Source organism: Alligator sinensis, unplaced genomic scaffold (genome assembly GCF_000455745.1).
Source record: "Alligator sinensis unplaced genomic scaffold, ASM45574v1 scaffold1600_1, whole genome shotgun sequence".
Lineage (NCBI taxonomy): Eukaryota > Metazoa > Chordata > Crocodylia > Alligatoridae > Alligator > Alligator sinensis.
The window spans coordinates 303,504-320,515 of record NW_005843142.1 but is presented as its reverse complement, the minus strand read 5'-3'; the positions used below and the strand labels follow the sequence as shown (position 1 = coordinate 320,515).

Below are 17,012 nucleotides of genomic sequence, written 5' to 3'. Positions count from 1 at the left end.
TTCCCTAGTTTATTCAGGTTCTGATCCACCAGTCTCCCTGAAAATAAGGAGAAAAAAAAAAGCAAGAGACACAATAATTTACCGAAGAGTTTATATTAGTTTGAGACAAAGTATGACTTTACAACAATGATGTGGAAATATCAAAAATGAAGACTACTTGCTAACCCCTCCATGCTTCCATGCTTAATAATTTCTGTATACCCAGAATTCAGTCATACGAACAATTTCTATTGTTTTTATATAAATATTTCCTTCCCTCATAATAATAAACAAAAGGCCTATATGGTGCCACCAGTGGACATGACATTTCATCTAGCGTTTAGTTCCTGGGCTCTATTTTCAAGTGAAAATCATCATGTTAATGTGACAAAAGTATTTTTTTCAAGTTAGCAAGTAGTCAATTTCAAGTTAAACCAAAGCAATTATGTTATCACCATTTTTCCTTGCTCAGTCATCTGTATTTCACTACTCTAAAACTACTCATAGGGTGCATCTGCGCATGCATTTAAGCACGACTAAATTTAATGCGCGTTAAGTGATTTTTGGCAGATGCCTACACGTGCAGGGCTTGGCGCTAAAGTTAGTAGTGCCAAGTACCTGCAGCCCTGCCATGTACCCTTAGTGGCTGGGCAGACCCAGCACTAAAGTTAGTGCCAGGTTGTGTCTATATATGCATTAATATGCTCTAACTAATTGCGCCTAAATTTGATACCTGCAAATGCAACTACCAAATTTAGGCCTGATTAGCCTAAATTCGCCATTTTTAACGTGTATTAAGGGGTTACACATACAGACACATGCCCTTAATGACCATTAAATTAAGCTAATGTGCATTAATGCATCTCATGTAGACATGCCCATAAAGAAACAGAAGGCTTAAAACTGCCCTTGCCAACCAATCTTCTTCTGTTTATTGTAATTACACCCATTTCTAGGGAGTTGAGGGCCGGCCCTCCACAGTGATGCAATGAGAAATTCAATCATATCGAAAAACCACTTCATTTCAGAAAATGAAAAAACACCATCCACTCCATTATCTGAAGAGAGAGGGTATAAATTATTGGCACCACTGAAGTCAAAAGGAAATAAATAAATAAATAAAACATCCAACCATCAACTAATTGTAATTTTGATTACAAATTAATGAAAAGAGGGAGGCAAAGAAGAAAAACAATGAAGTGCATGAGAAGAAAAGCTGATTCAATATACTTACCCTGTTGAATGACAATAGAATCCAACCGGAGCTTCATTTCTGCTCGTTCAACGATTCTTTCCTCCACTGTATTGTCCGTTATAAACCTGAACACTCTAACAGTCTTTGTCTGGCCAATTCTATGTGCACGATCCTAGGAAAAGAATCAAGTAAAAGCCTCACACCATTTACTTTAACACAGTAAATCTGATGCTTGCATTCAAGCACGGCTATATAAAATTAGTGCTCAAATTTCAGTGAATTTTAAGAGGGTTTCCATATTCATTTGTTAATTTAAATATTATGCTTTTCAGGTCAAAGCCCTTGCAGAAACCCTGTTAACATGACCGCTCAAAACAGTGCATTTATTTGTATAAAGGACAAAGCTTGTATGCAAAGTAGCTTAAAATTCATACCAAAAATTAAGGCACAATTTTTTAAATCTCAGATTTTACATGTAATAGAAGTCAGAAGTGTACTATTAGAAGCATCAGATTGAGCTCCTGTATGACACAGGTTAGAAAAATTAGCCAGGTATCCCTGAATTAAACCCAACTACTTGTGTTGGATTAAAGCATCTTCCAGAGTCTTGTCATAGCAACACTGAGAAATGGAGAATCCAGCACTTTTTTCAATTGCTCATTCCAATCACGTCTATACAATGTGTGTACCTTTATTTTTAATGGAAATTTGTCTGACTAACTTGCATGCACTGGTCCAAACTAAAGATTTACCATGCCACTCTTCTAAAAACATTGCAACAAGCCTATCTGAAAGTATCTGCAACCCAGCTGGAACACTCAAAATGTAATGTGCGCCAATCTACATTCAGAGCTCTAGTTTCCATGTATGTGTATTGTTATACAGACCTTTAACACAAGAGGTTTCTAAAAAGCATTATTGTTTTATACAAGTCAATATGCAGCTCTCTACGTGTAACAAAATCAAAGACTAAGTGGATTTTTTTAAAAAAATTTTTAGGATTAGGTGCACCTTTACACTCAAACTTAGAAAAAAGAAAACTGACTCAAGCAATAACTCTGAAATGATATATCCTAACCCATGTCTTTTTACACAGATTTAAGACGTACCTATTTGTTAAAAATTAATTGCATTATAATGCTGCCATCTTATTAACTAAAAAAAAGTTTTAACATTTAATTGCCTTTCATTATTAATTCATTTCCTTTTTGGATTTCCTCAGCTGGAATAGTGGTCTGCTTAGGAGCAAGCATCATGTTCAGGGTTGCAAACTCACCAAGTGCATATTTATTTAAAAAATGGCTGTTCCAAAACTTAGCTGCTATTGCAAATATAATATATACCATAACTTTAAAAACAAAACAAAACAAAAGCTTCAAGTTTTAGGCCAAGTTTGCTCCTACTGTCTCTTTAAACATGAACTACCATATTTACTTACATATAAGATGACCCTGAATATATAACGAGCCTCTAATAATTAGATTCTATATATGGGAAATTTATAAATTTCTTACAGTTTTCCAGCTACAGAATCTAATTATTGGAGATTTGCCTTGAATTGGTCTCCCTCCTGCTGCTACAGCAGCAGTCGTCTTCCCCCTGCAGCCCCTTCTGCCTCTCCCCCTTACTTTAAAGAACCTGCTCTCCCTGCACAAGGAAGTGAAGGGCAAATTTGAGAACACTGACTCTGAAATAAACATATAGGCAAATTAGTATGGATACCCACAGATTTAGTTCAGCCAGAATTGATGCAGTTTACCATTTTTAAAGCTCTGACAAGTTTTAGCACAGGTACTCTATAAAACACTTTTAAAGCAGCACTTTTATACCTACTTACACATAGTACAAACCATGCATGATTAGTCCAAAGCCAAAAGACTAATGATTTACTATAAAGTTCACTGGGCTAGGCCCCACAAGAGAATCAACAGCATTTCACAACATGATGACCGCATAGGTCAGCACTGCTCAGTATGTGTGTGTATTTCACGTGCTAATTAGTCCCCACTCATTACTGGAACCAGGTGTTCTTGTCACAAGTCCTGGGATCCTCTAAAAGTTTATATGCAGATGAGGCACAGGGCAATCTCGTCCAGCTTCATCTCGTAGGAGCAGGGCCACAATAATCATATGCAATAGGCTAAGAGAGGGGCAACAGAAAGATTCTAGGTGAACTGTTTAGGGCTCTATTTGCCAGACATAAGGCTACTGATCAAACAGGAATAAGGCTACTGATGATCAAGCCTTCAGTCAGCGCAGATGTAGTTAGGGATCTTCTGGAAGGGCTAGACATTTTTAAATTTGCAGGTCCAGATGTCCTCCACTCAAGAGTGTTGAGGGAGCTGGCAGGGGTCATCGCGGAGCCCTTGGCCCGGCTCTATGAACATTTGTGGTCATCTGGCCAGGTGCCGGGGGATTGGAAACTGTGGTCCCAATTTTCAAGAAGGGGAGGAAGGAGGACCCAAGTAACTATAGGCCTGTAAGCCTCACCTCAGTGCTCGGGAAGATCTTGCTGCAGGTACCTGCTCAGATTTGGCAGCACAGGGAAGTGGTCCTCACCCCTACCTTGGGAAAATTCAAGAGGAGGTTGGATGATCACCTGTCTGGGGTCTTGTGAACCCAGCATTCATTCCTGCCTGTGGCAGGGGGTCAGGCTAGATGATCTGTTCAGGTCCCTCCTGACCCTAGCTGCTATGAAACTATAAGGAATCATTAGATAAAAAAGAAAGGCACAGCTCAGCTGAGGGAGTGAAAAGGAAGTTGAAATGTATTCAAGTGTAGTGACTTACCATAACTTGAAAGAGTCAGAACTGAAGGGGGCTGAAAGCAATGGTCTCCATTATACATTTTATTCAGGTGGGCTGCACTAAGCTATCCTGGCAGTGGGTTCCCATCAGGATGTTTACCCAGTATGGGCCATGTGTTTTATAATCATGCTTAGTGTTGGCTACGTTTAATCAACTTTGTAGCTGGTTTCCATTAGTGATCATACCCTGCTTTTGGCAGCAGCTTAATGACAGACAATGCATTTAATGAGGTTTTGTTGTATGTGAACGCAAGACAGAGCTTTTTCCCTGCCATGCCGATTGGGGACAAACCTCATCTTATATTTGAGTAAATATGGTACTTCAGGAACACATTAGGTGATCTTAATCTTAAAGGCATTTAAATAGATATAGAATCAAATATGAAATACAATAAAACAAATTAGTACAGCAGTTCTGTAAGAAAAGTTAGTTTGCATGGAGTATGTATCTGTCTATGAAGTCTTACCATAGCTTGAAGATCTACTTGTGGATTCCAGTCTGAATCATAAAGAATTACAACATCAGCAGTTGCCAAATTTATTCCAAGACCACCAGCACGTGTACTCAACATGAACACAAACTTTGAGCTACCAGGCTCATTATATGCATTTATGGAAGCCTACAAAAACAACAAACAAATCAATGCATGTGTCTGTATTTTAAGACTATACAAACATATCCTAAGTTTTAAAGTGCTCACTTGTCTCTCATCATGAGGCGTCTGTCCATCCAATCTACAATATTCATAATTTCTCCACATGCAGTAATCTTCCAGTATGTCTAGTACTCTAGTCATCTGACTGAAGATTAAGACTCGTGAACCTGTTGGTGGAAAAATGCAAGATTTAAACAAATTAACAGAAAATAATTGTACAAAATGAACAGTTTACTTTAACTATAAAACTTTACAGGTTAAAATAAACTGATTTACCATAAAACTTGAAAGAGTCAGAACTGAAGGGGGCTGAAAGCAATGTCTCTATTATCTGTCTTTCAAAATGTCTCTCTTTTGAAATATAAGTATAAGGAAAACAATATATTTTCAGTTCAATTTTAATTACTACCCTCTGTTCCAACCTCCCTAATCTAGACTAGGAACATAAGAACTAGAAATGTAAACAATATAAACTATTCAAACTCTCTTTTAAACACGAAACTTTGGTGAATTATAGAAATACACTCCTATATATGCCAGATTTTAAACTGGTTACATTCACCACCGGCAATTTTTTCTCTCTCCAACTTTTCATTAAAATGTCACTTAGACTGTAGAACCGTGATTTTTTTTCAAACACTAAAAGTTAATGTATTATTTTAAAAATAAAGTTTGTCGAAAGCATTTTACAAGACTGCTGATTTTAATATAGTTTTTAAGAATCATGTTTTTTTAAATGTCCACTAAACCCAGTAATCAAATATGTTCTGCTACAATGCAATCACAAACAGAAGTACGCATACCTGACTTGCTTCAAGCGTCTAGTGCTAGCAAACTTAGTCCCAATGGATTTTTCTATTTGCAACTCATCATGATACTTTCCAGTGCAGAAGGCAAGGACATAATATTATATATATTTTTTAGTTTAATACACATCAATTTTACCTAGTACTGAAAGACAAGTGCCACATGAAACACCTACAACAGATGCAGTGCATGCAGCTATGTCTCAAGCAAAACAACTCTTAACATTTCATAACTTTGATTTATATAGGATCTCATGGCAAAACCCTTGTTTTCAGTTTCTTGGAAGACACCAGGATACTAATTCTAAGTTGCATGTCTACGGTCAACAGCTGCTTTTTTCTTTATGGCAGTCTCCCCTCCTGATTTTTACTCCTCCTCTTTTATGTTAAGTTATGCTTGAAAATATACTGTTGAAGAAGTGAATTTCAAATTTATTTTGAGTACAGTTTGTGGTAAATCCAATCTCTTGTAGTAGTGCATTCCAAGACCTTGGCCCTTATTGCCAAAAAGCAGTTTCTCCACTTCCATGAGCTTCCGCTTCAAAATTACATGTTTATGAATCTCCAGGAATACAGCCACTGAACGAGCAGTGTTCTCCAAGATATTTTGCAAATTTCCATGGAGAAGTTTGATGGTTATAACCAAGGCTTTGACTATAACTTGGTATTTTATGGGAAGCCAGTGCAGTAAGCAGAACATCGCAGCCATATACTTTTGGCAGAAACTTTAACCCGCATTTTTCTCAGCTATTGCTGAGAAAACAAGCTACTGAATTCAAAATTGACTGATGTGTTAGTGAGCCTCATTTAAGTGAAAGACGGGATTACTTACAAGGCCACCCTGTAGCCTCCATGAGTTCTCTTTAACATCAATAAACTACAAAAATAAAGTTAGAATTATCCAGGTTTGACTAGTAGGTGTTATACTGAAAGCCAGCAATAATACTACAACATTCTCCTGTGCGCCCTCAGAAGAGATTAAAATAAAAAGCAGCTCCTGGAAATTTAAATTCCATCAACTGAGTCCAATCAGGCAGCCCTCAAATCAAAGAAAGGAAAGAAACTAAAATAGTCAAGAAAATAAAAAGAAGATACATACCTTGCTCTTTCAATTTCGGTAACAACTTGTCTAAAACTACCATTTTGCCACTGTTGGTAACCAAATGCATATCTGTTGTGTAAGGTGGACCAGGTTCTGCTCCATCAAAAAGGTAAGGATGATTGCAACATTTTCGCAATTGCATCAAGATGTTCAATAATCTCATTTTGTCCAGTTTCCCAGCAGAATTCAATATATCTATATCCTTCATTAGGATTCGCGTATACCTGTATCAAAAGTGATGATGAAATTATGGGAAGGCCTAGTGCTGCTGTAACACAGAACTAAGACACCAACTTTTTTCTGCTTCATGGGAAAAGCTCGCTAATAAGTATAAACTCCAATTCGATCTCTATATAAAAAACCCATGAGGAAATACATGGCTAGCTGGGAATAATGAAATGTATCAGAAAATTATAACAAGATCTACAAAAAATTGCAGCTTTTTTCTATAGAAGTAGATGATTTCCAAATTTTAACAGTAATACAAGTAAGTGTCTAGATTACCATTCCCGTTGCATCTTGCTGAGACCAACATAAATCTTAACTTCCTTCTTGGGAGGCAAACTCTTTTCCACATCAGCCTTTATACGACGTAAAAGGAAAGGCCGCAGCACCTGGGAAAGATTGAATTTTGAGGCTGAGTTTCAATTAAGGAAAGAAATGCAACTTTCACTCTTAGTTTCATAGAGATCCCAACCTAGTAGTTGACTCTCAGAATATATTTATGGAAGCTAATCCATTCACACTCCTGGTATTTTTTTCCCCCTCATGACAATCTGAAACATGGCACCAGGTCCTCTGAAAAAAAACAAAACTGATGAATATAGACCACTCATTTTCCAAGAGAACGTACTTGAATTTTCTCTAAGGGCTCAAAGATTCATCCCAACTATCTCAAAGCTATGTGCCACTTTTAAAAGGGAGAAAATATCATCATGCCTTTCTTGACACAGCAGGAAACTAGAGATGGCCATGCTGCATGAAAATGTTTCAAAGAGTAAAATGCCAATGTAGATGTGAAAAGTTTTTAGATAGGGAAAATGATCAGTCAAGCACCAGCCACGATGTGATAAACACAGCATCCCAAAAGTACCGCTCCACCTTTCTTCCCACCAGTATACTGGCAAGAGTTCTCTGCCAATCCAGATGGCTATGCCAGCCCTCCTTAAACTTCTACTTTCATTTCAAGCTCCCTTCTTAAAGATACAATTTGTAGTACTTTCAGTGTATTTGATTCAACTTGAACAAAAATTTAGATTAACCTGTTTCATTTTGCTAACAATAAGTTTCATTTGCCAGTGTCTGATAAACTTGCATGACTAGTGCTGACTGAATATTCCTATTGAAGCTATTGATAGAAAATTGTATTTTCTACTAACATTTTTCATTACAGAACATTGATTGTACATTAAAAAAAAAAAAAATCACAAAATATTTCAAGTTAGACATTAATCTAGACTACCTTAGTTATATGGATATGCCACTTATACTAAAATAGAATAGGCTTACCATATGGAGACGCTCCACTAGTTTTTGATCTCCAAGACAGTTGTTTGTATCAAACCATGAATCAAAGTCCTATATAGGAAAAAAAATTGATATATATAAGAATTGCTTCATTGTACCTAGAAAACAAAGTTAATTTATGGCAACAAACAAAATATCTCACCATTAAAAAAGTGCTTATACCAACCCAAGTAACAACTTATCTTCCAGTATTACAATACTACAGTATTATTACTGTATTACAACTTACCTTCCAGCTTTACCTACAACAGTGGTCCTTAACCTTGTTAGACTCAAGAGCAACATCCACACAAGCATGGACATTTGATTCCCTGGGAACAACAAGCAGCAGCTTGTGCTACTGCTAGTTGGCCCTGGGGAATACCTGTGCTATGCACCCTCTGGCATGTGGTAGCTTATGCCAGGTGGGGTAGGAGAGGCTGGGGCCAGCACTGGACTGGCCCCAGCAGCCTTACCTGGGGCCCAAAGGGCTTCCTGGGCCTGCAGCATTGGAGATCCTCCCACTTGGAGCCTGGCTGGCAGCTGGAACATGGCTCAGCCACCCAGACTGCGGTTTTGAGCAGTGCGCACTGCCCCCGTGTGCGCCGCTCCACCTTTTATTTTTTTTTTTTGCACAGGTTTTTTTGACCCCTCAACATCCAGTTTAAAAAAAAACAAACCCCAAAATAAAAAACCGTACTGCTCCCTTGCAGCATGGAGAACAGCTGAATGTGCATACCACACAGCCACGCTCATCTGGACGCAGCCAAGGTTTCTTTCAGAAAATACCAGCTCTTAATTTTCATTTGTTTTTTTGACTAAAGAAAAAATAAGAGCAAGTCTTCTGTTGCAAAGAACTGAGAAAGACCACAGCAGGTCAAAATGTTTTCAACAGTATGGATTTCTATTTGAAATTTCTGGGTTTGGCTATGCAAATGTTTTTCACAAAATAAAGGTGCCATCATTGCATGGGACCCTGCGGCACCCTTGAAAGCATTTCAAGGCACTACAAGGTGCCATGGCACCTGGTTAAAAGTCACCGGTCAACATATAACATGCCACTGAATGATGTTTCTATCCGGAAGTATCAGTTTAGCAGAAGCTTTAAAAGAGACAAGTCTGCAGGAAAGATCTCTCTCAAATTAAGCTTAAAACATGACAGGTTAATTCAAACATGCCTTCTGGAATGAACATTTTACAGCTGAACTAGCAGTTCAACATGTTATTTAGTCTTTGGGAGTTTCAGCAAGTTGCTAACCTGCATTATGTCCATTACATGCACAGTGCACTTTAAAACAGCCTGCTCAGGGGACATTATACAGGACAATTTGCTCCACCTATTATAGCTTTCAAAAAAAGGACAGTTGCACTTCCTTTGTTCAACTTTGTTGAAGGAAGGACGAAAAAAAAATAAGACTTACTTCAGATGAGTTAAAAACATCTGGCAAAAGAAAGTTTAGAAGTGCCCAGAGTTCATGTAAGTTGTTCTGAAGTGGAGTTCCGGTTAATAGCAGTCGATTTGTAGTCTTGAATTCTCTCACAATTTCTGACAACTGAAATAACAGGACAGTTATTAACAGAATACATTATAAAAGTGCTGATGAAATCCATTCACATCTGCTTTAACTTAAGTCTAAATTACCTTTGACTTTTCATTTTTGATCCTGTGGGCTTCATCTATAACTAAGTATCTCCAGTTAAATTTTTTGAAGACAGATTTCTCTTTAATAAGCATTTCATAAGATGTAACACAGACATCCCATTCTCCTGGTAACAATACATCACGGACAAAGGCAGCCTGGATAGAAAAGAAAATAATGGAAGTTAATTGCTGATAATTATCATTTTTATAATAAAAAAGTCCCAAACAAGAAACAAAACCTCACGCTAATAGATACATTTTTGTTTGTATGCCTAATGTTTAGAACAAAGTTGTTGTTGAATTAGCAGCTAAAAATAATATCATTACAGCCTCAATATAATGGACATCCACTCTAGTCTTTGGAATCAGCTGAACCACACTCTCTCTCTCTCTTTTTTTAAAGTAAGGATGACAAAAGGCTTGGGGAAAATAGAAAAAAAAAATCCCTTACTGTAAAAACTGAGGTAAGCTAAGTACATTTAGTTTCTGAATGGTTAAACTATAAAATTAAGAAACACAAGTATTTGAACTGCTCTTGGAGCACATTGGGATTATTTGATTTTAAATAGTTAAACCCCAGGTGTGACATGCCAATTAACAGAAACTGAGGTACAGAGTGCTCTCATCTCAGGAATGCAATGGAAGAATTCATATTAAAAAAAAAATGTGTAGGTATCAAGACTTTGACTCAACTGAACAAGGAGAGAGAAAAGAGAAAAAGAATTGCATATGTAAAGGAATCTGCAGACACTAAGGAACAAGTCTGAAACTACTATTTTGGACTATCATGGCTGTGATTCAACCGTTTCCAGACTGAATGTATTACTTGTATGATTCTGTTAAACTAGTAGCCCTGATAATTCTGCAAATCAATCTGCGTGTTTTCTCCACACACCCATCCCATGTACTAAAAATGCTGCAGGGCAAACTAGTACTCCAGTTACACCCATTATATCCTATTTTCTCTAATGGGATTGCACAACTATAATTGACTGGATATTAGTAAATAATTTAATAGATGCACCTTTATATTTAATCTTTGCACTTTCTAATACACCTGTTTTTTTCTGCAGTATTAATAAAAATATTGAACAAACCCAGGTTTTGTTGTTTTCTAAGAGAACAACCTGAACAAAATGTTTGTCCACATTAAGGTGGACAACACTGCATTTTGCTTAGACAAGGACAAGAAAAGGGAACAGACTTCTTAAACAAAGAGAGAGGCACCATTTTAGTCACCTTTAGATTAAGACCACACTTTGAACCAACAGAATTAGTGTCAGAGCAGTGAAAAATTTGTGTGGAGGAAGATTCCACACTTGTAAAAAGCTACAACCCAATTTTATAAGCAATGCCAAAGATCAGTAAAAAAAACCAAAACCAAAACCCAAAAACCAGAGCTTGTGTTGCTTTCCAAACTACTGCTTTACACATTCAACGTAAGTTTGCCCCAAAGAATTTCACTCTCTTTAAAAATACTATCAGTTTCTGAAGGCTTGTGGCAGATCCCCTCAACACAATCAGAGTGCCAATATTTAAACAGGAATTTGAGACAGCAAAATGACAAATCAGCAGGTGGACCTCAAGTCCAGGAAGTGTTGAAGTGAAAGAAATCAAAGCCATTCTTATACCACCATCCAAAAGTTCATGACATATAAATGGTATTGCTGTAAGACCAATTTCTGGAACCATATAGCTGCTTACTCTATAGAAAGCAATATAGCTGCTTACTCTATAGAAAGCATGAAGGATGGAAAAACTGTTATTCTGAGTCCATCATGAATGACAATACCAACAAGAAAATAAAAATAAGAAGCAGAACATGCAAACTTACTCTTTGGTCTTTGTCGCCTATCAAACATACTGCTCGAAGTGTTGGTACCCATCTTTTGAACTCACTCATCCAGTTGTGTAAAGTGGATTTAGGAACTAATACCATGTGAGGACCTGGAATATTTCTGTAGTGTTTCATATACCCAAGAAGAGAAATTGTTTGCAGCGTCTTACCAAGACCCTGTTAAGGGAGGTTAAAATTTGTTAATTTTGAATGGTCTTTAAGAAGTACCCTAAGCAAACTCAAATGGTAAATTCAAAGAAAACGGGTTTTGAAAATTTTTTTTTTCCACATCTCCCAATGAGAATTTTCCAAGATACACCACACCAGGGCTGTTCAACTGGTGGCCAGCAAGGGGCTCCCACCTGGTCACCACCCCCACTCATTGCTTGATCCTACTATCCTAAGCTGAAGGATCCTGTTCTACACGTGCTATAAACTGTTAAATTCTGAATGTCTAATTTAAAATCAATTGCAAAGAAATGCCCATAAACCACATAAGAACACACAGAACTGCAATGAGAATTCTGTTATTCTGGTTTAACTTCCTTTAAAACAGCTAAAGGCAACCACTGAGTGGACAGAAGTCTCATAAATCTCCAGGCTATCAGTTTCACTTGGCATGGGAGAGATTTATCCAAATCTGTTCTCTTTTTCCTCCACTCTCCATCTTTGGGGATAGGAGCATTTTAAAAAAAAGGAAGCAAAGAGGGTCCTGTGGTAATGATTCACTTCCAGTTCCTTGACGTGGCAATAGTGAGTGAATGAGGCTTTTAGCAGTACTTTCTGACTATGTAAATACTGGCATTTTTTTCACAGGAAATTTCTTAGTTCTGCAGCTCTTTGCCATAGCTGCTTTATTATTAACATTGTCCCAACTAAAATAGTTGCAGCTTTAAAAAAAAGTGCACTGTTGTGACAAACTTTTTTTTAGCCTGGATTTCCTTGAGTCAGGTAAGCACATCAGAGCAATTCAATTCCATAAAGGCTTGCTAGCATAGTTCGTTTGGACTGACAGCTTTTAGAGTAATGTTACCCATGTAGCTTTAACAAAGATGTGTTATGATTTTGCCTTAACTACAATCTTAAAAAATAATAATAATAATTCAAGGGCAGTAAATCACACTGGCGCTTAGTATTTTGAAAAAGTCTGAAGCGGTGGTTGAAATAAGCCAAAAATTACATAATGTAACTCTTGCTTTCATGTTCCCTCGTCATAAAGACCTACGTACCATTTCATCTGCTAGAATACCATTGATGCCATTCTCATACAACGAGATGAGCCAGTTCAGTCCTCGGACCTGATAATCACGAAGCTTGCCCCATTTTACATCTGAAAAAGTGTACAAAAGCTGATTAAAAAGATCTGTTAAAAGATATCTGAAGCCTTTGCAGCACCCCTTATTGCTAACTGACACTGTGATTACTTAACGGTAGGAGGACATTAAAGCAGTATCTTTCAATAGGTAATCCAAGCATGGCCCCATCACAGGTTGCATCATTTATCACACTTGGCTTCCCTGATTATATTTACACTGCTAGTTAGGGTTGACCTTTTAACTACCCAAGCCGTTTACCCATCAACTGACTACACTGAAAATCCTTAAGTTTCCTGCACATCCTGGCAGTCCAGCCTGATCCTGGAAACTGTCCAACTTCAGGGGCAAACCAGGTGGCAGATCCTATCTGCAGCATGTTAAGAGCTCACCCAGGCACTGCAGGCCACAAGCACAGAAAGTATTCCAGCAAGAAACCATGAATTCCTGTTCCCAACATCACCCTTTCTGCACCACATTGCCAATAAATACAGAGACTCAAGCACAGAAGGAACAGCTAGCCCTTTACTGACCAATTCCTAGAAGGGCTTTGTCACCAGAACAAGAAACTACATGAATTTTGTGGTAGGACGATATGGGCAGGGAAGGGAGGGGGAGGGACTCGCATGAGCTCAGACTAGTGGAGAATGACTCGTGATCAACCTCAAATAGCAGGGCAGGCATACAGTATGAGCTTAGAGTGAAAAACCAGGTTGCTCCTAAAGCAGTATTGTTTCCATCAGCTTCATGAAATGTATCCAAATTCTAATCTAACTAATCACAATTCAAGACTCAAAACTAAGATAAAACACTAAGCAGTATCAGGCTGAAGTATAGTACATTACAATGTCTTCTTACAATTTTTGAGTAGACAGAGATTAAATCTACAGCAAGACAAATTACACTGATACCTCATATAAGCATAACTTGGAAGACAAAGCTTCACCACTAAAAAATCTTTTGCAACATAAAATCTACAGATACCTAATCAACCAATTTCATCCCAACTGTTGTCTGAAGCCATCCGAACAGAAAAAACTAGTGCCTGAAGATTGGAAGAAGGCCACTGTGGTGCCTATCTTCAAGAAAGGGAGGAAAGTGGACCCGGCAAAATCCAGGCCCATCAGCCTGACCTCTATCCTGGGGAAGGTCTTAGAAAAGATTATTAAAGAGGCCATCCTTAATGGACTGGTCAACGCCAGCATCCTGAGGGACAGATAGCCAGCATGGGTTTGCTGCGGGTAGGTCTTGCTTGACCAATCTTATTTCCTTTTACGACCAGGTGACCTATCACCTGGACAAGGGAGAGAAGATTGACGTCATATATCTTGACTTAAAAAAAAGCCTTTGATCTGGTATCCCATGATCACCTCTTGGCAAACCTGGCCAACTGAGGCCTCAGGTCCACCACAATCTGCTGGCTGGGGAATTGGCTCCATGGTCGGACCCAGAGTGTTGTAGTTGACGGAAGTCAACTGTCATGGTGCCCTGTGACCGGTGGGGTCCCCCAAGGGTCTGTCCTTGGACCCATATTGTTCAACATCTTCATTAATGATGTGGATACTGGAGTCAGAAGCGAACTGGCCAAGTTCACCGATGATACCAAACTCTGGGGTAAAGAATCCATGCCTGAGGACAGGAGGGTGATCCAGGCTGACCTTAACAGGCTCAGGAAATGGGTGGATGAGAACCTGATGGTGTTTAACACCGAAAAATGCAAGGTTCTCCACCTTGGGAGGAAAAACCTGTGGCATCCTTATAGGCTCGGCAGTGCTACACTGGTTAGCACTACAGATGAAAGGGGCTTGGGGGTCATGACTGACCACAAGATGAACATGAGCCTTCCATGAGATGCTGCGGCTAGTAAAGCGAGCAAAACGCTGGCTTGCATCCATAGATGCTTCTCAAGCAAATCCCAGGACATCATTCTCCCCTTGTACTCGGCCTTGGTGAGGCCGCAGCTGGAGTACTGTGTCCAGTTTTGGGCTCCACAATTCAAAAAGGATGTGGAGAAGCTTGAGAGAGTCCAGAGAAGAGCCATGCGCATGATCAGAGGTCAGGAAAACAGACCTTACAACAACAGGCTGAGAGCTATGGGACTCTTTAGCCTGGAAAAGTGCAGGCTCATGGGCGATCTGATGGCCACCTATAAGTTTATCAGGGGTGACCACCAGGATCTGGGGGAACAATTGTACACCAGAGCACCCCAAGGGATAACAAGGTCTAGCAGTTATAAACTCCTACAAGACCATTTCAGGCTGGACATAAGGAAGAACTTCACTGTCCGAGCCCCCGAGGTCTGGAATAGCCTGCCTCTGGAGGTGGCTCAAGCATCTACATTGAACGCCTTCAAGAGACATTTGGATGCTTATCTTGCTGGGATCCTATGACCCCAGCTGACTTCCTGCCCCTGAGGCAAGGGGCTGGACTCAATGATCTTCCAAGGTCCCTTCCAGCCCTAATGTCTATGAAATCTATGAACTAAGGCCTGTTCTACATGTTCAAGTAAAGGTGCAATTGAATCTAATGCATGATCAACACAATCATGCCTCTTGCTATGCTACACGTGCATGGCAGGAGTTGCAATTTGGGGATTGCACATTAGATCAATTGCTTATTGCCCACGCAGCTACTGCCCAATCTTGGGCTACTCCCTGCACTGGCAAGAAGCAGGCTCCCACATCAAGGAGCAACCTTTGCTGAGGAGGCTCCCAGCCCTGCAACCGTGGGGCTCTTGGCCCCATCTGTGCTTTACGCAACCATGACCGAGGCCCCACAACTGACAGGACTCCCGGTCCTGTCTGCACCTCATCAGTTGCAGGGGCTCTTGATCTGTTCCAAGCATGAGGGGCAGCTGAGGCCAAGAGTCCCATCAGTTGTGGGGTCTCTGGGTCCTGCCTGCATGAGATGCAGCTGGGACCAGGAGCCCAGTCAGTTGAGGGGCTCTTGGCCCCATCTGTGAGTGAGGCACAGCGGGGACTGGGAGCCCTGTGTGGGTGTGCATACACCCCCGAGTCTTCGAGATGATGGCAGCTGAGATCCCCAGAGCTCCGGCGTTTCACACTGGGCATGGTGCATCCCTGCAGCTGGGAGACTAGTCAGCTGATGATGCCCCCAGCAGCAGGCAAGACCCTGCTACACGTGCAAATTAAAGGTCAATAGCAACAAACTTGTAAAGTTAATATGCATTTTGATGTCTAACTATATAGCTGGTTGGAGCTTTTTATTGTGCGATAGCTACTTTGCACATGTAGCTGGTCTGAAGGTAACTGAGGAATGAACCAGTTAGCTGCACAGTACCTGTAACACCTAGATGGGGCCTAAATTACAGTTAAGTTTCACTGTGCTACCACCAGCAAAGCTACTGGTAGGTCTTATCAAATACTCAAAATACTCTGGAGGAATTATAAGAAGACAGAAGAGTCCCATTTCTCTTCACCAATCAGAAAAAACAAGTTCTGCGTCTACAGTTCATAACAAGAGTTCCTAGTATTAAAATAAAGCAGAAATCCTACACTGTAGTGCAGAAACTGATTGTTCTCCAAGATGAAACTATATTCTCAATTTAAACAGAGGTATTTCCATCCAACTGCAAAGGTAAGATACTACACACATGATGCAGTGATTCTGAGTCTGTCAGACTAAAACAACAGCGTCAACTGGAAAGCCCCATTCCTCCTTATGGATGCAAAACACAAACTAAAGAAAGGCAGTAAAACTACAAAGGCAGTGCAGACAGCCCCTACACATAACTGCCTATGGAACAGTTGAGCCCAGGGTGGATCAGAAGTATGGAGAGAGGATTAACAAACTCCCAAAGAAGCACAGCTATAGCAGTTTGTAGCCATTACAGTAAGCTCAGAGTAGATGCCAGCATACAGCCACTCAGATGTCCTGTGCCTTGACTGTCTTCAAGGAAAATTCCTGCTCTCTCTAGAGCAACTGTGCAAAACATGTTTTTTACCTGAGCCTTTTTACCCCTACCTAAAAAACCCTGAAATTTAACAACAATATTAATGTTCATATTAATTATTTCATTGCTGATCATACTAGAAACAACCATAATTCTTAAACAGGTTTTAATTTCCATTTGTTGGACATGGCATTCCACAGAACTAGGGCTGCAAACAAAATTGCTACAGGGAATTTTTTCTTTCTGAGGGGTGGGGA

The 17,012-nt window shown here is 39.5% G+C and overlaps 1 protein-coding gene across 1 annotated transcript in view; it reads right to left on the bottom strand.

The window, feature by feature from the left end:
- The window catches only part of LOC102379885 (SWI/SNF-related matrix-associated actin-dependent regulator of chromatin subfamily A member 5), a gene marked incomplete at its 5' end in the record, with an annotated part of 35,988 nt that overhangs the window by 2,761 nt on the left and 16,215 nt on the right, over positions 1–17,012 (bottom strand). The window contains 11 exon segments of the mRNA XM_025194003.1: positions 3–37; positions 1,214–1,346; positions 4,448–4,600; positions 4,682–4,803; positions 6,542–6,768; positions 7,049–7,158; positions 8,054–8,122; positions 9,472–9,603; positions 9,693–9,848; positions 11,527–11,706; positions 12,759–12,859. Coding sequence (XP_025049788.1) covers positions 3–37; positions 1,214–1,346; positions 4,448–4,600; positions 4,682–4,803; positions 6,542–6,768; positions 7,049–7,158; positions 8,054–8,122; positions 9,472–9,603; positions 9,693–9,848; positions 11,527–11,706; positions 12,759–12,859 — 1,418 coding nt within the window.